General features: G+C 45.7%; 1 protein-coding gene across 2 annotated transcripts in view; it reads right to left on the bottom strand.

The window, feature by feature from the left end:
* ehbp1 (EH domain binding protein 1) overlaps positions 1-24334 on the bottom strand; it is a 103682-nt gene that overhangs the window by 45607 nt on the left and 33741 nt on the right. For both annotated transcript variants that reach the window (XM_076160278.1, XM_076160277.1), the window contains exons 10-15: positions 23836-24055; positions 10404-10582; positions 9607-9655; positions 3882-4709; positions 2836-2877; positions 2594-2740 (exon numbers count right to left, since the gene is read on the bottom strand). In XM_076160278.1, the coding sequence (XP_076016393.1) occupies positions 2594-2740; positions 2836-2877; positions 3882-4709; positions 9607-9655; positions 10404-10582; positions 23836-24055 (1465 nt within the window). The remainder of the gene's footprint in view (positions 1-2593; positions 2741-2835; positions 2878-3881; positions 4710-9606; positions 9656-10403; positions 10583-23835; positions 24056-24334) is intronic.

Raw genomic sequence — 24334 nt, 5'->3', positions numbered from 1 at the left:
CAGACTCTGGTCAAAAATAAAAAAATAACAGTGAAAAGACAGGGACAGTTCAACAATCAGGGACAGAAAGTGACAGAGAGCACATTGGAGAGGCAGAGAGGAGAGGGACGGGGAGAAAACTGAACCTGTGACCTTAGATCAAAGAGCCAGGCACCGTGGGCTACAATTAGGGATGGCAGGAGGGAACGCATAGGTCAAGACACACACACACACACACACACACAAAACTGCATGTTGATGGCAGTCACGGCAGGTTCAACTGTTCCTGTGAGAAGTGAACTCAGTCACATTTATCAAGAATTACTAGTAGGAGTAAAATGATACGGTCAAGCGAGTTACAATGAAAAGAACGCGGCGGCGAGATGCGTCACTTACTCAGGTCTGAAGAATATTTGTGGTTGCGTAATAGTATGAAGCAATTACGGCCTTTACATTTACAATTGCACAATAGGTCTGTTACTCTGACGCTTGAAAGAAACATTTATGGTATTAATTGCAGTATAATTGAGGTTTTAAAGTGCATGTAGACATTGTGACTGAGTATTAATATGTGGGAGAGAGAGGATCTGATGCAATTGAGATTTTACCAACAATTTAAAAACTGCTTCATTTCCTTTGACCTCCTTTATTCTTGTTCTTGAAATCTTCCCGTTCTCCTTGTGCTCTCTGTGATTGGCCATGCAGACAGCAGAACTTTCTTCGGTTACACCGTCTGAATCCGTCCCCTTTGAATTAGGGAGGATGTCGGACAAAGAAAGGAGTACTGTTGCATAAAAAATCAGTCATGTGTTTACTCAAAATAACTCTGTCTCACACTGATCAGCTATGTATGCACCCCCCATCCCCCACTCTCTCCCTCCTCCCCTCCACCCCCACATTAGCCATTTTCCTGGAAGAATGAAGTCGGCTTTAATTGAATTAAATTATACCTTATGCATGCTAAACCACAAAGCACCTACTTAAACGGATGGAGAGTTTGATGGGAAGGGGCTCGGGCCTCTCCAGCTGATAAGACGGACACAATCACGCACGCACGCACACACAAACGCGCGCTAATCAAGACAAGACATCGAGTAATCTAATCTGAATCACTAACAATTATCAGCGCTTTGGCCCCAAGGCCAGTCGTATTCCTTTGATCAATGTTTTCTATTAAAAAGTGTAAACAATTCAATATCTCCCGCTTTCCCCTCCTCCTTGTCCTCCTTCCCTAATGCATGGGAGCAGTAGGTGAGCGCGCGAGTGTGTCTGGGCGTGCGTGCGTGTGTGTGTGAGCGAGAGGGAGTTATTAGCCAATTGTCCTTGGAAATGAGTAAGAAAATCAGGAGGGGACACGGACAAAGACGGACAGAAAGAGTGGAAGGGGTTGTCGTAACTACTTAGAGGAGTTAATCTAAGTGAAGTCGGCCATCTTACCGCATGACAACAAGGGGGAGCAGAGGAATACTTTTTTTTTGTCGCTGAGGAATATATGTGCGTGCCGGCTGCTTTCAGAGACTTTTAATTTGCTTTCTGCCTCTGAAGACTTCCAACAACACCAGTCCTTGGATGATCTCAATTTATTCTTGGATTATGCAGAAATGGCTACGGCGTGAACGTACACACAAACACTGACAACACACGTACAGCGAATGCATACAGGCAGGCACACACACACACACACACACACAGACTTTAAAAACCATCTAATTCAAGGGCATATTTCTCTTTAAGGCTTTAGGCAGCAGATGCAGGGGCATACGGCTGCTGCCTTTTAGATATTTCATTACCAAAAGGTATTCATTTCATTTTCCCTTCAAATCCCTTGTTGTCACTATTCTCATAAGACAGTATTTTGCCTTGCCCCCCTTCCCGTTTCCTTCCCCTGAAACATTTGGAGACGTCATTGAGGATCTGACCTCTGTGCTTTCCCCGGGTAACTCCTGCTCCATCCCCCCCGCCCAGTTTTCCTGGTATATTATGTTCAGCGGAGCGTGCTCGCTTCAGAGCCGACAATTTCACTCGCGTCTTCTTTAGTCTCGTCTGCTTCAGTGCGGTGACTTTCTCCCCCATTTACCACGAATGTACTTTTGCTGACAGGTGTTTGTGTTATGGGAAAGTAGTGAGAGGGGCAGTAAATTTGGACCCGGTGGAAACTGTGCAGAGTGGAGAGCGAGCGCTGAAGAGGCTGTTCCTGCACACAGGGGCGATGCTATGCAACACTCCAGTACACACAGTAAAGAGGCAAGGACAGACTCCAACTCAGAGGAGTATTAACTTACTGCACACGGGTCCACAGCCCAGGTGTTTGATCAGACCAGTCACAGTAACCCAACGCTCTAATCTGACCCAAAGTGGGCCTCAAACATTACAAACACACTTTTCGTACGATAACGTTTGAGTAAGATGTTGGATTAAAAAGCCTATGACTGATAAAGCTTCTTAATGAAAACATGCCAGTTTAGAGCTGAACAATGCAGTAGTAATGGGAATTATCAATACAACCTTTCTCTGTGTACTTTCCATCTAGAAACACACAAGCTGCCCATGGGGTGGTTTACATTAAAGCTACACATTAGCTGCATGCCATTTTGTGTTGTTCTTGTTGACTTACATCACAGGCGGTTGTGGCCCTGGTTGGTGCAGCGACAGCAGAGTTGGGGTTGTTCTTGTTGCCCGCCTTCATTGCAGCATCTCTGCGGGCCTGCTCCAGGAGGAGTCTGGCTCTCTCCTTCAGCTCCTCCTGACGAGACTGCACCTTCTGGGAGCCAAGACAAAAACACGCAGCCATGAGAGGTGGATGATGAGGAAACGGACGTAGTTTTAACAGTTAGGATTAGACATGTTTTCACCCACCTTCTCCGCTGGCGGACTTGATACAGGGGCAGGTGCCGGCTCCTTTGGGAGAGGAAAAATAAGAGTGGAGTCTCCATCACATACTTGACATACTAGATAATTATTTTGATTTACAGCTGGGCCCATAGTGTGGAGAGCATAAGGCCTCAGATGCAAAAGGAAAAAAGGATAGCCAACGCTCCAACATCTACTTTAGAGAAGAATATTATATATCCTTTCCAACCCGCCTGGTCTGTTGGAGAGGATGCACCCCACTATCTAGATAAAAGCAGATCTAAATGGGGTGTCATAGATGTCATTACCTGCCGGCCTTTGACCTTTCAAAACGGGAAGCTGTAATCTGAGGTTAACCAATGTAGAGAGGAATGTGCTGTGTGTGTGTGTGTGTGTGTGTGTGTGTGTGTGTGTGTTTGTGCGTGCGTGCATAGGCGCATACAGGTGTGTATCAGTGCGTGTGAGACAAGATGATGTGTGCTCGGTGCAAAGCGTTGCCACGCCTGAGCGGTCACGGCACCGACTGCCATCAACTGAAGGGATGAGAAATATAATGAAAAATATAATGAAATGTCAAAACAGGGGGTTCTCTGGGGTGCCGTCTGTAGTCGCCACATGTTAAGGACCGGGGTCTCAATGTGTCCGGGTCTCGGTAGCGAGACAAGCGCAGACAACATCTAATGCAGAATGTAGAGAATTCTGGTACGGTCATCTCTGCAGCGGCATCAGCCAGGTCAGGATTTGAAGCTTAGCGAGTGCCAGAGGGGAATGAATGCTCGCCGCATCCTGTGTCTTATAATTGATGTAGCTGTGAAAGTATCAAAGGGAAAATGCACAGGAAAAAAAACCCTAAACATTCCATTAAGTGCAAGGTAGGGACATGCGGGGCAGACACTGTGAGAATACAAACGCCTGACTGAAGCAGCACAACCAGAATGAACCAACAGTATTCAGGCTGACAGAGTTTGTATGAGGACTTAACAGGCTTCTTCTAATGTGCATTAACCTGTCTTTGATTGCCTAAATGGCAATACTTGTACGGGTGTGTCTACCTGTTTGGGAGGCACGTCTGTGTGGTTTACTGGAGGGCAGCTGAGGTCGCAGACGGGTTCAGACTCAGAGTGACGCAGACTGGCTCTCTTCTTCTTAATGAGGTCGGCGTCCCGGTTGTATGAGAAGCCCAGCTTCTGGTGCGGAGAAGAGGAAGGCCCTCTCCTGGTAGGGGAGCCCGGTTCTGTGCATCCATCCCTTTTATCCTCTCCCCTCTCGTCCTTCTGCTGTCGTTCCTTTGCCATCTCTCTCTCAACCCTCTGTGGTAATTCACTCAGGTCTAACGTGTCTGCTTTGAGGAGCTTCCCCCTGTCTTCGGAGGCGGATGGTGTCATTTGGGACCCCGAAGGAGATCGAGAAGTCAAGTCTGAGGAAACTGACGTCACTCGTGGCGATGGGACAGGAGTTGATGATGTCAACGGCCCTGATAATGGCAAGCTGCTTGAAACTCCTTCTCCTTCAGCCTTCCACCCTGCCTCCATCACCTCCTCCTCCTCTGAGGCTTTAGTGCCGTTAGTTTTAGTGTCAAGACCACCGTCAGGTGTAACAGCCTGAGAGTTAGCCTGGCGTTGCTGTACATCGTTGAGTTCAGCGTAGAACTTGTCCTGGCCTATGGAAGCGTTGGTGTCGGTTTCAAAGTCGCCCACCTTGTAGGTGCTGCGGCTGCTGTTTGCCTCGATCTGCACCACATTGAGTTCCTCTCCAGAGAAATGGGCCCGAATCTGGTACAGATAGGTCATTACTGTTAGCTTGTCAGGGATGGCCAGCAGAACCATGTCCGATGGCTCCAGGAGTCGAGAGATGCCCAGGCTGGCAAAGCCATCATATGCCTGCCAAAAGGAAGCAAAAAGGAAACAGGCATTTAGTTCCAGATTCATTCAATCAAAAGCCATATGTAGCATTGAGACAAGGGGTGAGACGGTGGAAGGGTAATAATAGTTGACATGGAAGAAGTTTGATTTCCTTTCTCAAATAGGCTGAATTTTGAGAAGGGCCACGGGTTCCACTGGATGAGGCGCTGCATGCATGACCCATGTGTGTGTGTGTGTTTGTCATGACTGCTGACGGGTCATGTCAGGATGGTTGTCCCCGATAAGAGACGCAGATACCACAATACGCAGCGCTTAATCCTACACTGTCTCTGTGTCTGTGTGTGTGTGTCTGTGTGTGTGTGTGTGTGTGTGTGTGTGTGTCCTTATCGCTCCCCTACATCAACCTGCCCACGCTCTCCGTCACGCGTGTAATTGGTCTGATTAGAGTCTGATGAGAAAATACAGGTGTGATTATCAACCAACTCACACAAACCCAATCCCCCATCAGCAGATAGCCTGAGACAGAGAGAAGGGATGAAAACCATTATCACAGCCAATGACAGGTAAATAAATAGATTAACGGCACGCGCGCACTCACACACACACAAATGTCTGTAGCACCCTGTTTCTCTGACGTATCGCAGCTTGTATCTGGCCTGCTTGATAGTGTTGATCTAATTCTAACCTGTTGCTATGCTTGTTTGTTTCACTGCTGCGGTGGATCTGTCCAGATCAATCTCTACCGTTTCCGTCTACTTCCCCCGACTTCCCCACCTTCATCATTTCAGCCACACTTGTAATAAGGTTTGTTCATGACAAGATATCATTCCATCAGTTCAACAATTTTGTTTTCCAATGAGCATAACAGCCTCACAAGGTCTTTGCAGCTCTACAGACCTGCTGATGAGTCACAGAATAGCACTGCAATAACCAAAACGTGTTAATGATGCTTCCCTTAAGTTCATTAGCGCACTGATGTTCTCAAAAAGTGAATAAACTTTATAATAAAACAAATGGAAATGTCAAATTGGCAGAGACAGATTGAAATTCTCTGTGTTTAAGTAAAGGAGGAGCAGAGCCACAGCTGCATCCAAACACGACTGGGAGTCCCGACACACAGGGGGTGCTGGGTGTGTGTGTGTGTGTGCACATTAATACAGTTTAAACCGTCGCCCAGATTTCCAAGCGATTAAATTTGCTGTCAGACTGAGGCGAGTTGTAATTTTTATGTGACTGTGTGTTTTATGAGAAGCTTACCTGACATGTAAATGAGGACGTGCTGTCATTATGCAAAGCTATTTGCACTTGGCTCACATGTTTAATCGGACACTTTGTTTGAAGAGTGACCCCCTTCTCAGTCTTCTTTAACCTATTTAAAGCCTGCAGACTCTTCTGGAGCTCTGTCTCTCTACAACCCAACAACGCCTTTTATCACGAGTTGTGTTTTATTTGTGCGTTTTCAGAGCGTCCCTGCATCAAAGTTACACCATTATACACAGCCACACCGGGAGTGCTTTGCTCAAGGGCACTTCATCTGTAGTTACCGACGTGATTTCTGAGATATTCACTGCCCGACATATTAAATCTGGTGCCCTTCCAGTCATGACAGGGTTAAACTTGTAAATCTTGTTTGTACAACTGTATTTGTTTCCATCAAAGAGAGGAGCGGAGAGAGCAGAAAGGGGAGAAATCGAGAAATACAAGGTGGCTTGATCAAGTGAGAGACGTTTCTCAATTTACAATTAATTATGACGTCTTTTGTTAGGAGGTCTTTTTCACTCTCGCCTCTTTTGTCCCTTTCCACTGATGGAGAGGGCAAGAATGGACCAAACATCTATACTTGCACAAGGAAATGAGGTATATGTGTGTGTGTGCGGGTGTGTGTGCATGTGTGTGTGCTCGATTGTGTGCTTGCAAAGACAAGGCAGGAAGAAAGAACTGACGGGGGGAGAAAATAAAAGAGAACAGAGAGGAGTTTGCCTTTACAGCGGGCCTGTTTGAGTTCCTCCTCCTACCCTCCTTCCCCTGGCAGAAAGGGAGTGTGAAAGAAAAAAGAGGGAGAGGAAGAAAGAAAAAGAATACGGAGAATAAGAGGGCCTGATTGGGTTTCTAACACGTATTCAGGGCAGCAAAGTGTGCTGGCATTGTTCCCCTCTCGCCCAGGGTAGGTTGTGAAAGAGGACGACAACTTTGCTGCTCAATGGGGACGGAATGAAAGAATGAAAGAGAGAAAAGGGCGAGAGTGGAAGAAAGTGAGAGCTGTGTGTGCGCGGATTGGTGGGGGGGCGGGGGGGGAGGCTCCTGTGTTGGGTTTTGTTTCAGGGTCGATGTTAAGACTTGACATGCGTTACAGTCTTTGTGACCCCGGTGTCCTGCCTTAACTCTCTCACTATCTGCTCTTCAAGCTTGATGAGCACCGATCATATCACATGCAAACACTTATAATAATAATGTACAAGTTATCTTTCCTGTCCACAGCAGTCGAGCTGCGGTTACCAACAACCTTATTTTATCGTATTCAATCTGATTTTAAAGGTAAAGACTAAAAGGAGTCAACGACAACAACAGTTTCCCCAACAGACGTTTGGGAAAACATCTATTCTTCTCACTTTCAATCCCATTTAGGTTTGGACTGAATGTAATCGTTGTGCGCCCAGGCTGCTGCTCTCTGCCCCCCCCATCCCCCCTCCCCTTTTGTGATTGACAGCTATCCATCGTTGTCAATCACCGGCACCCCCTCCTCTCGTCCCCAACCCCCCATGGCTGTGCTTGGGGCGCTGCAGGCTGACGCTTGGTGCTATATTATCTGATATCAGGGGGGAAATGGCTTCTCCTTGGAGTCATTATGCGCACAAAAGAGCACAATGACAAAACAGTGGGGCCGGGCGTGAGGTTCAAACGCGGTCGCAATTCGCAAGTTCGTCAACGCCGCAAATGAGCGCGCGTGGAGACGGCGAAGGCAGTCAATTAGAAAGGCTTACCTGCGCTCACAAACACACATATTCATTGATAGCGGATCATTTCAAAGGCAATAAATCTGGTAAATATTCACTTCTCTGTCTCCCTGGCGTCTCCACCCTCCCCCATTATTGATTGTCCTTATCTGTCATAATTCAGCACAGTCTGGGCTTATTGCAATCATTCACTGATAGACTGTGAAAGGTGGGGGCGTGACGGAGATATGTGTCATTCTTACACATTTCCATTCTATCCATTTCTTTCCTATGGATTTTCTAAATTCTGTTCATCTTTGCTTAATTTTGATGAAGTTTCTCAGAGTTTTGGATCGCGACCTGTATTGTTATAAATTGGGTGGACAGAAAAAAAGCAAGCAAAATCTAGAAATACACGTGAAGCCTTGAAGACAGGCGACATTTCGGATTCGGGAAATGCTAACAACAAATTAGCTCAAATGGAAATTTCCGGAATATCTTCATACTATCGCCCTTGTTCACATTCTCATGGCTGCTTGTACTCTAGTCAGAATCTTGAGGGAGAGGAGGAAAGAGGGAGCAGAGGGCAGCTGATATACACAGTAGCCATGTCTTCGGTGTAATGCTACAGGACAACTGGTTGAGCTAAATGTACATGGGGAACTGCTGTAGATCTTTCTAGAACGCTGGACACGGGGCTGCAGTTATTCACCGGCTATCACCTTCTACGGCATATTCCCATATTACTTATATCTAACCAATTTCTTCAGGGCTACTTGAGCACCTGGAGGGGGAGGGGGGGGGAGGGGGTGAGGGGCAGGTAGCAGATATGGGGACTGGGGTCTCTCTCTCTCTCTCCCTTCGCTGTGGTTATTGTCAACAGGGTAGCATTCATGCCTAACAGGGCCACCAGAGGTTATCGCTGAGCCAGAGTGTGTATGAGCAAAAGAAATCAAGCTGCAGAACCCGACGCATATCGTCCTGTGTAGCCCTTGGGGCCAAAGAGGGGACAGTGTGTCTGTGTCTGTCTGTCTGTGTGTGTGTGTATGTGGTAAAAGAAGAAAAGGGAAAAATATGGTGTGCGTTTGTGTGCGAGTAAAAAGTGTGTACAGGAGAAATGAATGTGTGCGAATAGAACCTGATGGAAGAAGAAAAGGGATGTGTGTGTGAGTGTGAAGCTCCAATCATGAATGTGTGGATATGAGGACATTGGGCAAGGATTAAAGCAGGTGTGGGCATTGGTTATAGGAAGAGAATAGGTTATTCACTCGGAAAGTGTACGTGCATATGGACGGGTTTAATACGGAGGGATTTGGAGGAGAGGACATGGCAACTTTTATTCGGGAGGAGGAGACGGTCTGCCATAAATAAGAAATCCACAGACGACTTCTTGCCTTCAACCATAGATTTGAAATCCTTATGTATGATGAAATGGCTACAAAACGCAAAGTCTTTAAAGGAGCATATGGGTGGAATGTTTAACGACTCAAATCGATGTGATCACTCCTGAATAAGTGCTACACATGAACTATGAGTAGTAGTTATTGTAGTCTTACACTGTGCATATACTCCAATCTACATACACACACCTAAATATATCAAAACTACAAAAACATGCTCTTATTGTACACGTACAGCCACATCACTCATCGATCGTAAAGGATGATTACTAAGCTGCCAGCGGGAAGCCGAGCAGACAAAGTTTCATCTCTGCCAGGTGATCTATACGTACATTGTGCACACGTCACAGCGGGGGGGAAACGTCTTATGAGAGCAGTTACTAGAACATTCGCCTGTAGCATAGATGTCACCGTGAGTGTGTTTGTGTGCCTTCGTGTGCATTCTGGCCCCCTCTCCCCCGTAACTACCTAAATACACACTGTATCCAGGGATTAATGCTAGATCTCTAAATAAGGCCGAATGGAAATGTGAATGGGAGGGAGTTAAGTGGTGAAGAAGGCCCAGCGGTGGCTGCCTCTTACCTTTTTGTTGTTTTCTTTAATATCCTGAGGATTGAGCGACTTGTAGTCTCTGAAAGAACAGCGGGGAGGGTCGGAGAGGAGGGAGAGCAGAGAGAAGGGACAGAGGACGTGAGACGGGGAGAGATAGCAGAGAGGAGAGGGAGAGAGGTGTGTTTAAATATGTGTCACATGTAATGGTATTAGAACGGTAACATGCAATTTCATAGCAGTGCAATCAACAAACCTAATAGAGTGGAAAATATGTAAAAATAACACTAGGGAATGCACGTTCGACACACACACACGCAGGCAGGCAGGCAGGCACACACAGAGCACCTTTTTGATAAATTATCTACATGTCAGCCGTGTTGATGGGGCTACAGGTTTTACACACACACTTTCTTCAGCGATAAATAAATACACACATTTAATAACAGTTTATAAAATTCTCACACACACACATACGTACACACAGATGCTGGAGCGATGCTCAAATGTTCACTCGCAATTATAAGCACACACGAGAATAATCAGATTGGATTTCTTGGCAAACGTGCCACTCTGCATTCAAAACTGAGACTGATTCATTTAGTGTGCATGTGTGTGTAAACATCTGTCACTTTTCAAAACAGATGGGAAGAGTGGATGCAAAAACGGTGTGACGACAGAATCTGTGTGTGTGTGTGTGTGTGTGAGGGAACGTATGATACCAATGTTCAAAACAAAAGAGGCAAATAATCTTCAGTCGGAGGTATAACACTTATTAGGGTTTCTGGTCTGTGTGTTTGTGTGTGCGCGAGTGTGTGTGTGTGTCCTACATTATGTCAGGTCTGAAGTGGTGCAGCAGAGCGCAGAAGGCCAGCCCGTTCCTCCAGGAGGTGGTGAAGTTGGTGATCTTCACCCCGCGGTAGTTCTTGGTGACTTCGCGGCACCACACCAGCAGGGACTGGCAGGCGTTGGGCTTCCCCCCCAGGACCGGGCTGGGGATGGGGCTGGGCTGCAGGCAGGGAAGGAAAGAGAGGAAGGATGGAGAGATGGAGGGGGGAGGAGGTGAGGATACAGGGGATGGATGTGGACAGATATGGATATGAAGAGAAAGAGGGAATGATGGAGGAGGGAGGAGAAGAAGAAAAAAAAGAGTTTTCAAATGTCTCTTCTTTCATCATTCAATTTCCATTTTCATTTCAAATAGATGGCATTAAGAGCACTTAGACACATAAATAACATTTTTAAATCACATACATCACCTAAAAAAGAAAAAAGTGATTAACCTTGTAATGTTTACTATTAAGAATGCTCTATACTCTATCTATATAAATCTATTCTTTTCCGGTTTCCCAGAATAATTGATTAAAGGTGAATTAACATTAAAGGTTGATGTCAGAGAAATTCTGCTCTTCCAAACCCTGTGCAGCGGTTTATGATCAACATTTCAGATTGCAATTTATCTTCAGCTTTCAATGGAACGCAGTGGAAGACCTGAACAACACACAGCTGACAAAGGGCCCCCCAAATTTGCAGTCCCATAACCAAAGCTTGCCGTAGCCCACCAACCCCCTCTGTTGGACGTTTTTTGCTACTGCAAGGAAGGCAAGAGTGAGATGGTTCTGATGGGAGCTCAGACCAGAGGGAGATCAAAGTTACTGGCTTTTGTCAATAACAAACAAGTGGCTTCAGCGGAGCCTGGGAGACTTTGTGCTTTGCAAGAGTGTAGGATAGAAGGACATATAGGAGTTATAGATTTAGGCGGTGTTAGCTGAGACTGAGCGAGCACCTGGATGGCTCCAGCTCCTCTGTTGTAGTCTAACCTGTGACCATGAGCCTGGAGCCTGGAGCCTGGTGAGGAGCCGCGAGGGCCAAAACAGATGAAAGACACTTGAGGGTAACTCTAATAGCAGCTCCTAACCTTTGTGCCAGTGTGTGTGTGTACGTGTGTGTGTTAGAGCCATGCATGCCCCTGCGGCACTCCAAGTACAGGGAGAAGGAAGTGAGAGCCCGAGGGGTGGACACTTGACATTTCCGGCTCATCTTTAAAAGAGGGCCTTAACCTTTCCCTGCAGCTTCTCCAGACACGTTTACCGCGGCGTTGACAATGCCGCCGTGCCGCTCAAACAAACGGATGAAAAGAAGCAGAAGAACACAGGGGTCAACGTAGGAATATGTGCGACTCTTTCCCAACAAACATGGTGACACAATGTGACGAGCGCCTTTAGAGACCGCAAGAGCGCCAAGACTCTTCCCTCGCCTTGTTGTCCCACTGAACCAAACTCATTCCTCCAGTTGTCTCCAGTTGTCGCCTCTGCCACTGATTGCATGTGTACCCGTAAGTGTGTAACGGCCTCGTATGTGTGTGTATGTGTGTGTGTGTGTGTGTGTTGAGTGGTCTTCCTCCAGGCCTTCGCTTTCTGCTTTTTCAAGTGACGGTTGAAAGTAGCTGTCTAATACAGCACTCTAATTACCTGGGATTAGAGACCAGGTGCTATTAAAGCAATTAGACACACACAGCACACTCCAGCGCCAGAGACCCTGCACCCTAGCCAGTGGAAAACACACACACACACACTATAGCCAGTAGAAAACATGCACGTTCTTTCATTCAATAGCCAGTGGGGAACAACACACTTTTAGGTATCCACTATTCCACCAACCCACACACTTAAGCCAACAGGAAACTAAGACGCATAAACATACAGACATTATAATTTGCACTTTAGGAGAGAGAAGGCACAGAAAACCACAGTGGTAATAGTGGGGACTTCACACACACATACACACACACAGTAAATGCAATTACATGAGTACATAAAGATGTAAATATTATATAATTAAAAGAGCAAAGAGCAAAGCCCAAAGTGGTTGTGTTCACCTTTCTGAATCGTTCCAAGCGTTCCTTTGTTTATTCCTGACTTACTTGTTTTCAGAAGCAACCTGCTCTTTATCCACTGACAGCACATTCCTAACGACCCCGGCTGATGTCATTTCCTCAAATCGGCGGCCCAGACTGTTCCATTACGCCGCTTCCCCCGATAAAGGTTTACAGAATGCATCTGCACACTTAAGCTTTCATATCCATCAAATACAGAACAAATACCATATCTCCTTTTACAGGGGCGGCCTGCATTTCCTTAAGACACAAACATGGAGGGAGTGAAATTTTCATGAGGAGCAGAAATGCACCCTGACTTATCAAACAGTTTGCTGCTGTCTTGCCTAAAGGGAGGTGTGTGTGTGTGTGTGTGTGTGTGTGTGTGTGTGTGTGCATGAATTTGAGTTCGGGGCGTGTGTAACACTGACACAGCCGTGTAGCTAGCTCAGCTTGAGGGCAGGATTAGCGGAGAGCATTGCCTCAGCCCACAAACATTCCATATTAAAAAATGAAAAGGCAACCTTCATTACTATCAGTGGCACATAACCTCCCCTCTTCCTCCTCCTTCGCTACTATTATACACAGCCCTAACAGCCTGGGCCAGAAATACAAGCCGCTGACAAGAGATTCCATTATTCCTGATGCCTCAGTGTCAACAACATACATCCGACAGGGCAAAGAAAGGGGAAAAAATGGAAGAAGGGGGGAAAAGGATGCGAGAGAGAAAAAGGGAGCGTGTGCGCGCGAGAGAGAAGGGGGGTGTTAAGCTCACCACAATGCCTGAATTGACAAGATAGGAAGAAACCTGGGAATGGAAGTAACCTGGTTCCTGTTTGGTGCTGGTGTTAGGGAGGATTTGGACTGTCAGCGATGGGATTTTGGGGATCTGATGCGAGATTTGGAATAATGGGTTAAGAGGATGAACAATGATACAGACAATTATGAAACTGTCAAAGATCTCCAGTCCAGACAAACGGCATTACTGCAGAGAAGTTGGACATCGTTCCTTTACTACGCTGAAGAAACGTTTATAAACATGGTTTGTGCAACAGTATAAGAACCTTAAACCTCTAATCCATCATCACTGCACCAAGAAAGGGCACTGTACATATGATTAGTATAGAACATTCTAACCTAACATCAGACTAATGGGCAGTAGAAAAGCTCATTACTACTGTAGGGGATTTCAGGGACACTTAAGAAGGACAGATACTGTACATGTCCACATAGGACCTTTCAATCTAAGTCACCCAGCTTACAAAGACGTCTAACCACTGGCTCTCCCTACTGCCCCCAAACAAAAACAAGACAAATACAAACCCAGTAAGTCAGATAATGTTACATGCAGCTTCTCTTGACAGTATGGGGCAGCCATTAAAACTCCCCTTTCAGACTCAGACGCAAAAAAGACAGAAGTCAAACGCTTTAAATAGCAGCATTGTCTCTCACTCGGGGGCATAATGCTTCAATGGAAACTTAACTGGCCCCGGCCCAATGACACAAACCCATGACTCTGTGGAGAGAAAAGAGCTTCCATGTCTTTCCAATCTCACTTTCATGGCTTCAAAGAGTGTCAGAGAGTGTCAGATTTGAGGAGGTGTTGAATCTCATACTCTTTAAAACTTGTAATCCGCTCAAGGGGCCTGCGGCGGAGGGGAAAAAAAGTCCACACACACACATTGCAAAGAACACATAAACACAAAAGACTCACTCAAAATGACAACTGTGTCTGCACATGCATTCACACACACCGATACTGTACTCGGTGTGTATGGAAATATACGCGGCCACGTAGAGACAGACAAGGAATCGAGTACGATATAGAAAAACTACTTACGGAAAAAGCAACTACACACTTAACACTCTGCAAGATGTAAACACACACTTGAGAAACGTTAACACCTATTCACATTCAACAGGATAAGGTCTGTGACTGAAGTGGCCTGTCCATCCGGCTCCCGAAAAACCAGCGTTTGATTGGTCGGGCTCCACTGCCATCGCACTCAATTATTTAATTGTACCTTCGATCAAAACAAGCAATTTGTTTAATCTGGGTATTTGCATGGCCAGCGTCTTCAAGAAAGGAGCGAAAAAGCCAGAGTGAAAACGAATGATCACTTCATGTAATCTTAGCCATGAAATTACGCCGCGGATTTCACACGTTGCCTGCATGACGGGGGAGAGAGAGAGAGAGAGAGAGAGAGAGAGACAGAGAGAGAGAGAGAGAGGGAGAGGGGAGCAAGCAAAGTCCAATCAAAAGTTCAATTATGTAAATGGAGATGTGGAGTGGATGGAACAATGGGGAAAGGGGAGGAGAGAGACAAAAGACTGGAAGAGGAGAGGAAAGTGAATGTAGCGTGAAAAATAATACACATTAACATACAAAGGAAATATCGCATTACTGTTGTAATCACAGCGAGGAGGGGCTCCTTCCAAAGAGAGCCGAGAGTGAAAGTCTGTGTGTGTGTCACTGTGTGTAGACAGTGTTTAGTAACTCACGCTTCACTGTACAATGTGCCTAAAGTGTGTGTGTGTACATATGGACAGGATTTACAGCATAATAACCCTGTATGCCTACGAAGTCACACTGAAATCTGAATGTGAAGAATCGAACTTGATACTTTTGAGCCAGGCACTAAGGCGAGCAGTGGAGCAAATAGGATTACACGTTCATCATTCAAGTTGTCGTTGGATTTTCTTACACACAACTGTTTGTAATGTTGTTTTTTTTACAGAGGTACAAGAGGAAAATAAGCAAAAACCCGACATTCATCATGAAGGTAGCTGCGGCGATGGGGGTTTGCAAGTGATTCCCTCAGAAGCAAGATACGCATCCCAACTAACAATGAACCTGCGGGCCAAGAGAGAGCCTTTCGGCAGTTGGCTACGGAAACGCAATATGTAAAAACGAGAGGGGGGGGCGGGGGGGGGAAGCTGCTTCGTTTTCCAAGATCATTTCGCTTCCAAGGCCCATTCTGCTCCACAGGCATAACCATGCAAAGCAGGAGAGAGAGAGAGCGGCGGGGAGAGAAAGCAGTAACGGCGGAGGACGGAGAGACGGCTTTGAAATTGAAATAAAAAATCGTTTGCTACAAAAAGAAGAAGAAGAAGAAGAAGAAAAATAACACAGTCTGGAGGAGGCAGGACCAAAGGAGCGACTGTGCCAGCTTGCAGTGTGCCCAACCACCCCCGTGCTCAGCTAACGTGTAACACAGGGGCATAATACGGTGTAAGCACTGGCTTTAGCTTGTCATGGAAACAGCAGTAGCATTACCCACACTCACGCCTCTGCAAATTAGCTTTGGCTGGGGGGAAAGGCAGACGAGTGAGGTGGGTAGGTACGGGGTTGTGTGTGTGTGCGTGTGCGTGTGTGTGTGTGTGTGTGTTTTCAGTGGAGATTGATAGTATTAAAGTGAGGATCCAATTAGAGATCAAAACAAGGCAGCACTTTTGTTAAGGAAACTCTAAGTGTTCCCGTCATTATTATAGGAATTAGAGGACAATTAGTAGAATAATCAGAGTCTGTATCAGCAGATATGGGAATCAGTATGAGCCTTGTTCATACTGGCGCAGTCCTTGCCCGAGTGTGTTCTCCACAAGGGCGGTGCTGCGAATAGTTGTAGAAAGAAGCCAGGTCGCTCTTCCTCCTCCCTTTCTCCTTCTCCACCTCTTCCTCTTTAAAGAAAAAAGTAGTAGGAGGAGAAGGAGGGGGAGAAGAATGAGGAGGGCGCTTATAAATCTATACTGCATTAATCTCCTTTAACTGCCATCTTCAACAAACAAATTAGTGGTGCATTGAGTTCAGCGATCAGCCGCACTGATAACGTCGCCATTTATCAATTAATCTAAGCTTGGGCAGGGAAAACTCATTAAGGAGGCTACTTCAGGAATTATGCTCTGCAGGTAAAGACGCTGACTGACTTGTGTGTGTGTGGGTGTGCGCGTGGTTCTTGACACAGTAGTTGTGTAACCCCTCCCACCCCCCACCCTCACTATAGACTGCCACTGTCCGGTGCACCGTGGGCTTTGAAGTGATGAGAAGAGTGATAGCGCAGGCAATTAAAATGAACATAATTACAAAGTCACCCCTTCGATGCGCCTGGCTCCTGAACAGAATACGCATACATCAAAACACACTGAAGGAAGGAGGGAAGGAAGGAGGGAAGGAGGGAAGGGCGTGGTGCAGCGTGGTGGTGGGTCTCAAATGCTACACATATGCAGAGAAGGGATAGAGAGGAAATGAGTATAAACAAGGACAGACAGAAAGAAATGGAAGGGAAGTAGCAAGAAAGACACAGGGACAAGGATGCAAAGTAAAGAGGAGGACAGGGACACTTGAAGAATATCTGAGGGACAGCACTTTATGGTACATCACTGGTACTCTGAATCTAAATGACCATTAATAAAACAGAGATTGCAAAAAGGACTTATCCAAAGCTATAAATGGTAGAATTGGTTTTAAATGATGTGATAAGTAACATCAATTACTACCAATCAATACCCTGTATCAAGACGCCAAATAAAGGGGTTTACATGCGTGTCAAATGTCTTTCCTGGTTTGTAACTAAACCGTCCTCTGAACAGTCTTGAGAGCTCAAATGTTGTTGATGTCCACTGAGCTCAAATCAAAGAGTGCTCAAGTAAAGCTGTGGCAACGATCCCACTTTGTGATCTAGTGAAGTTGGGCACTAGAAATGCTACTTACTATGCCCTGTACGCACCTACAGTAAGAACACACACCTGCATACCTGAACAAGCCAAAAGAGGTGGGGGTGGGGGGTGGGGGGGGGGGTGCTGGAGGGCGTTATAAAGAGGCAATTAAAGCCTTATCATTTCCATACTCACCCTCTTTTCCTCAAACACAGACACAGACTGAGGTGTGCGTATGTGTGCTCACACTTACGCACACGCCCGCGCACACACACAATTTGAAAGACAAATCGCTGATTAATTCATATGGCACTTTCAAGGTCCTTTTTCAAATTCTGAACAAGGGTAGGTTTAATTCAATTAAAAATGTAGCAGGGGCCACTTCAGGCTGATGGGAAGGAGGTATGGTATGGCTAAGTGAGTGCAGTTTAATGTGCGGGGGGTCCGAGGAGTTTTCTAGTGCACAGACCTCTCCTCATTCAAAGCCCCCTTAAACCTCACCCCAAAACCCGGGATCCCTTTGGGGTTTAAGCCCACACGCACCTGGAGGACTGGGGCAGATTAGGACCAGATTAAGATAAAGTTACCCCTTTTTTCGTCCGCCATGTCATTCAAACCCCTGGCCTCTGCAGCCAGTGGACGGAGGCGAGCACACACACACAAAGGCACACACGCATACACACACAAAAAGACTTTCTGGTCATCCCCATAAGCCCTATTAGTCTGCTACAAACCCTCTCATAGCAGACATCAATCATGAAGGGATTAGTCAATTCCCTCTCTAATGAGTGGTGAGGGAAACTTCCCTTCAACTCCAAAGGTCTCTCTCCTTCTTCAGAGATTACACAGCGATTTGTTTTCATTTTGTTCCATCTTCATCATTTTCTGTTTGACTTGCTTTTCATTTCTCTCTCACCCTCTCTCCCGCTCTGCATCTCTCTCTCTCTCTCTCTCTGGTCCTCCTCTCTGTGAGGTAATCCTTGGCAGATAAAACTAAGGAGGACTTACCAAAGGCAGATTACAAGCAGCGCTTTGCGGAAGGCCCTCTTACACCAGTCGGCGTGGGTATTGAGAAGAGTGAGCTCTTCACAGTGCTTACCTTGTGAACTCGACAAGTACACAACAGAGGAAAGAGGTGAAAAAATACCCTGAGGCATTACAGTAACTGGAACAAGACGCGTCGCTCAGAACAGCCACATCACGTCCGACCTCAGCGGCAATTTATCAGGGAGGCCACGATTTATTCCCGGAATTGATCATTGAGCAAAAAGTGGTAAAAACAAAGATGGGGCTAAGCAAACGGCTACAGTCTTATTCACGGTGACGGAACACAATCGGGCTTAAAGAAGGAAAGTTATTTGGCACCACAATAGCAAGACAACTACTCTTAATCCGTTTGGCAACTTTACTCTCCCCAGTGTCTTAGTTTATTTATGCGTTTTGCGATTAAGGAAGCAGCTTCGTGTAGGAGTGTGTATAACATTCACTCACTGTCTGCAGTATTAGATAACTCGTGAAAATCTACCATCGCCACGTCGCTCACAACACATTATCATTAAAGTGACAATGGTCTATGTCTTCAATGGCAGCATCACGTCCATTACAAACTGAAGGCTGAATTATGAGGATTCATTAAAAGTATAATCATCATCATTAGCTGGGATCAGGGCTTTCTAAGTTCAATTTCTCATTCTTCTCATCTTTCTAACAGTAAGAAACAGACTCAGATGAACGCATGCATATAAAAAACACAGACTAATCAATTGATAATAGAAATAATCAGTCCATTCATCAAACAGTGACAGTTGTAGCATTTCTACAACTTCACATTGCGTTTCAACATTCCTGTAAAGCAAAGCTTTTACTGACTGCTTGGACAGCCAACAGATGAGATTGCTCTCTACTTAGCAATGTCTTACTCCTTCACTCCGACCTGGTGACAGCAATGCCCTGCAGCATGAGACAACAAGAGGAAGTCCAGTGATTGGACCTAGGCAGCATGAGAGAAGAAACTGGGTCCCCTCTCTCCCACAAGATCCAATGACAGACCAGTCAGAGTGCAAATAAGAGTCGGGGGGGTCCACTCTGAGAAAAGGGAGACATTCAGAGGTACTGACTTAGCCTTACTCTCCTCAAGGATTATTCTCCTAATATTACACAGCTTACGGAAGGGCCAATGAGGCCAACAGGAGCCACCGCGGCTTCAATGGCTTGGTCTCAAAGATGGTCCACTATAACCATTTCCCTGATTCCAAGTTCTGAACTTGAGGTATCAGAAACACTTCACTCATCTGATCCATTACTTAACCAGTAAGAACTAGTGTGGAAAAGCAGTTTGCCTGAACATGCCTGACATAAATTCCTAGTGAAAAGCTCTCACACGCCGGTCACAAAAGGAGGCAAACAGAATGTGATGAGAATTTTGTTGCCTGTTCTTGATTTTTAACAATTACAGTATGAATATGGTTATAAGCTGCAGGTACAACAAGCAGAACCTCAGTATACCATGAGAGCAAATAAGGCCTGTCCCAAATCAAACACCATCCTTAAGTAGGTTCTAATCAAGTGTGGTGAAGGCCAAGTGTCTGTCATTCAATTAGGAACATGTGCATCTTCAAAGCTAACCTGGTTTAAGCCCTGTTCAACAATATTACATGCGTGTGCTGTCAAAGCCATGCAAACATTATTCCCTGCATCCAAGGTTACGCTAAGAAAAGGTGTGTCCAATTTAACAGTTATAAAAAAAGAAAACATTAGCTGGAAAAAAGGACAAAAACACACATTGGAAGCGGCAAGGATCAAAAGACAAGAGATGGCTGTCCTTGTCTCTTGGGTTCCCCTCTGTCCTCTAAACATCTCCCTCTGTCGTCACAGCAACCTCAGTAAAACTCCACAGTCTCTCCTGCCGCGAACCCCGGTGAAAGCTAATTAAGAAATATCGCAGCCTTCTGCGAACTCAATTAAATCATGTTAATTTATTCTAATTTCAATTTGGAGACAGCCTGCACTGAAGGAGGGGATGTGAAAACAAAGGCAGTCAGTGGAAGGAAAGCTCTGGCCTCTGACTCCCCCTGGCACAGGAGCTCTCAGAACCTCCAAAACTCTATTTAATTTGAACCCTTTGATTAACATAAGTAATCACACAAGTCCTTCAAATGGAGGGGAAAAAGAAACATACTGCTAGTAGTGTTGGTTCACTGAATCACCTGTGTAGGGTCTCTTAAGTGTGTGTGTGTGTGTGTGTGTGTGTGTGTGCGTACGCATGTGTGAAAGTAAGATTGAGGGGAAAAAGGTGTCAAGCTGCAGAGATGCCATCACATCATGTCTGTTCAAAGGACTGTTGTTTGTTTACCTCTTCATATCAAAGGTGCTACTGAAAGATGCTCTCAGATGTTAACAAAATAAACAAAAAGGTCAATTAACAAACACAGGAGGGCTTAGAAAACTCAAGGCAAGGTGCAAACATATGAAATAAGACTTTAATCCTAAAATATATTTTGTTTGCCTTTGCTATTAGGCCATATTTTATAACAGAAACGTAGTTCTGATGTGTGCGTGTATCGTCAGGTCAACTAAATCACAGCAACAGAAAGTTTCAGAGGCAGACTATTAAAATTTCTTTGCTCAAACTTTCTCCCCACCGGCTTCCAACTTTTCTTTATATGAAAATAAGGCAAATAATTCATGAAGCGGAACCTTGATGAAAATCCAAAGATCAGAGCATCTAAGTGTAGAACAGTTTGAAAAGGGAACACAGACGGGAGATGAAACAAAAGGAGGAGCGAGGGATGGCAGAATTACTGGGAGGGGTGAAATCAGCCCAGGGGAAAAGAGATGGACTGAATCAGACCAGACAGAGCTCACAACCCGCCCAACAGGAACTTCCTCTGTTCATTTAAATTAATCCCACAGACGTTTCCATACTCTCAGCTCCTTCACAGACGCTAAACTTGAACTCGATGCCTTTGTGGATCTATCTTTTACAGAGCGGACAACGGAGACACAGGCATGGGAAACATGAAGCGTTTTTTTTTATCTCAAGACTCAAGTGCCACTTTTCGCCAACTTGAAGATCTCACATTCCCAACAAAGAAGAACCGGTAATAAAAAAGTAGTATACGTATGATCAAACTTCAAAGGAATGGCAAAGAAGGAAGTTAAGACGTTCAACCACACTTAGTGCCCTTAAGCAAGGCACTTAACCTCCGTTTGTTTCAGTTCCGACACTCAGTGGCCAGCTATGAAACAGAGAGGTGTTGTGTTGGCCTAGCTCATATCAAGAGATGTTTCTGCATGCATTTGAACGGTTGAACTGCCCATAAATTGACATTCCTGAAGGTGTCCCGCGCTGGCAAATGTCCAGCGCTTTCAGCCATTGTTTGAGCTTAATGTGAATCTAATCCATATGTATAATGTGTGTATGTGCATAGAGTCAGTGGGCACACAGCATATGTTTTAGAGATGTTACAATTCGCCACAGGCTGGCAATGAAGTGGGTGGTTTTAATGCAATAACAAGGAGGATGTAACTAAATGTAACGCTTTACCCCCCTGAGTGAATTCATAAGTGACTCCAGGCAAGTCAACCTCAAATAAATTGGACATTCAATTAATACGCGTCTCTGTACATCATATTAGAGTTTCCCCTTGATTCATATTCTTATATCCCGGTTTTCCTCTCTTTCATGGGGAGCATCTTTGCCACACCTCTGTCTCAGTCCACAGTCAGAGCTGTATTGTTAACTTACCATAGCTCCGACCCTTTCACACTTCACTATTGCTCCATTTGAACTGCCGTGATCTGGAAATTGAAGCTTCCTCAACCCGCATGTTACCAAAGCATAGAGTAAAAAGCATAAAATGTAAATGTGATCCCGCGCATGCTAATCTCTCGTCGGCTGGCAAAGACATCATTCCATTCAACAAAACGTGTATGAGATATTTCAAACCCTTCAGGGAAGGTTGTAAACGTATAACTGAGTACAGATGTTTCAATGTATTACTTTCCATTCACATTCCGAGATTAAACCTGGTTTGTGTGTGTGTTTTTATCTCGGCCCTACACACCAATTGCCTACATGAATAGTTTGCGGGACTAAATATATGCAGCGAATATACATTTACACAGATATGCACATAGCCGAACCTCTCATATGAGAATAGCAGAGGTTGGCTATGTTTTGGGGGAAGGTAACAACTGCCCCAGTACATATTCTCTGATCTGAGCCGTCGGCGTGGAAGGAATTAGAAGAACAGGTACATACATGGAGGCACAAGCGCACATCAATACTCTGTACACGTTCATATTGCGATATGTTGGTTTCGTCTTGGCCTCTCATAGTGGGAATGTCTCTGCTTAATCCTCTCCGACTTCATACATCCAAAGGTCATCTCGCAGCCTACACATGGCTGAAGCGCACTTGTGTGTGTGTGTGTGTGTGTGTGTGTGTGTGTGTGTGTGTGTGTGTGTGTGTGTGTGTGTGTGTGTGTGTGTGTGTGTGTGTGTGTGTGTGTGTGTGTGTGTGTGTGTGTGTGTGTGTGTGGTGTCACCGAGTGTAAATGTGTGTAAGAAAAACGAAGAGAAACCTATTTATATTAGTTGTATATGTCAACAAACCCTGTAGGCCTCTCCTTGTTTGCTACGAACATGCTATCTCACCCTCTCTGCTGTTGCCTGGCCTTCCTTCTTTGTCCCAACTGTTCTCTCTCCCTCTACACTTCAGTATCTTCCACCTATTCTCCATCATTGCAACCCCCCAGCCAACCTCCCCCACAATTCATTCTGTGCATCTCTCCCTCCATCCCTCCTCCCTCCACCCCAAGCTCCAGAGGCAGGGGCATCTCTTGGCGAAGTGTGGCCCACCACAGGCCACTGGCTTTGGGTAATTAAAGTGGTTTAGGCCCCCTCACCCATGGTCACAGGCAACTGCAGCTGGGTGATAAAGGCACTGTGCCATAATTACATGGACGGCCAGCATCACTGCCTAGCTACACTAAAACAGTCAGCTAGTCAGCTCCGTGGGGAGGAGCGCCCAGTGTGTGTCTGTATGTGTGTTTGAATGTGTGAGTGTGTGTGCACAGGGGGGGTCAACAGCTCCTTGTGATCGCTCTGCTGTAGTTAAGCCCCCAGTGTTTAAGCCCCACATAGGCTCATTGGGCCCTTACATACACAAACTTTAAAACCCCACCCATCCTGACACCCCCAGCCAATCATTCCTCACCAGTGGTCTGACTCCTGCCGTGAGTATGTGTGACCATCAGCCATTTAATTAGACCCAGCCATGATTTACCTCATTTAAATAAATAAATAAACATATGAAAACACCCCAATAAACAAATACCTATATTCAAATGAGGTGCTGGGGAGTGTCGCGAGCATAAAGAATGGCTCAGGAGATGGGATTGTGCAGGCAGAAAGGCGCCGTGAGGCCACTGGATCAGCACACAAGTGCAAACACAAACAGGGACACACACAAAAAGTCACTCACTTATAATACTAACACACGCTGAGGTGAAATACCAGAGAAGAGGAAGAATGTGTATTTTCCCAGGAGGCTGTAGAATGATTGATGTTTTTGTGCTTGAACATAGCTTTGTAATGTTTTACTGTCTATAAGTTTGTGTCTCTGCACTCTAGCTTGTATCCACTAAAACACTGAAACACCTTGTTCCCATGGTTTCATGGGGGTCATTAGGGTACAAGATGGTTACCAACATCAAAATAAAGCTGCTCACCTTAGGGGAAGAGGACACCAGCTCTCTCCCCATGACCGCTGACATTGGGCTGGGCCCGGCCAGCGAGGCTCTTTCCCTGTCTGGACCAGAGCTGGGTTTCGGACTGAGCCCAAGTCCGGGGCCAGAACTCGGGGGCGGTGGAGCTCTCCTCTTCTGGTTGCCAATGTCATTGGGGGATTCTGCAGCGTCTGAGGTCTTTGGCTCGTAGAACGGGTTGGACCTGAGAATTACGGGAAGGAGGAGAAGAAAACAAAAAAAAAGTAGCCATGAATTGTGAGACCATTAGCACTGATGAAATGAATCTTGGGCTCAAGGCTTAAACGGAAAACAAGAGTTTGGTTAAATACAATGAACAACACACACAAGTGGTGCGGTAATAGAAGCTGCAGGTGCACTTAGGTCAGACCTGGGTGACCTCATATCCTTATTGCCCAGGGTGGACTACTGACAGACAGGCAGGAGCGCAAACACACACACACTCGCACACACAAACACCCGT

The sequence above is a fragment of the Genypterus blacodes genome, unplaced genomic scaffold, assembly GCF_046128005.1.
Source record: "Genypterus blacodes isolate CSIRO-AG114 ecotype Tasmania unplaced genomic scaffold, CSIRO-AGI_Gbla_v1 ptg000105l_1, whole genome shotgun sequence".
Classification (NCBI taxonomy): domain Eukaryota; kingdom Metazoa; phylum Chordata; class Actinopteri; order Ophidiiformes; family Ophidiidae; genus Genypterus; species Genypterus blacodes.
Note: the sequence above shows the minus strand (reverse complement) of the source record. Positions and strands in the feature narration are given on the sequence as shown.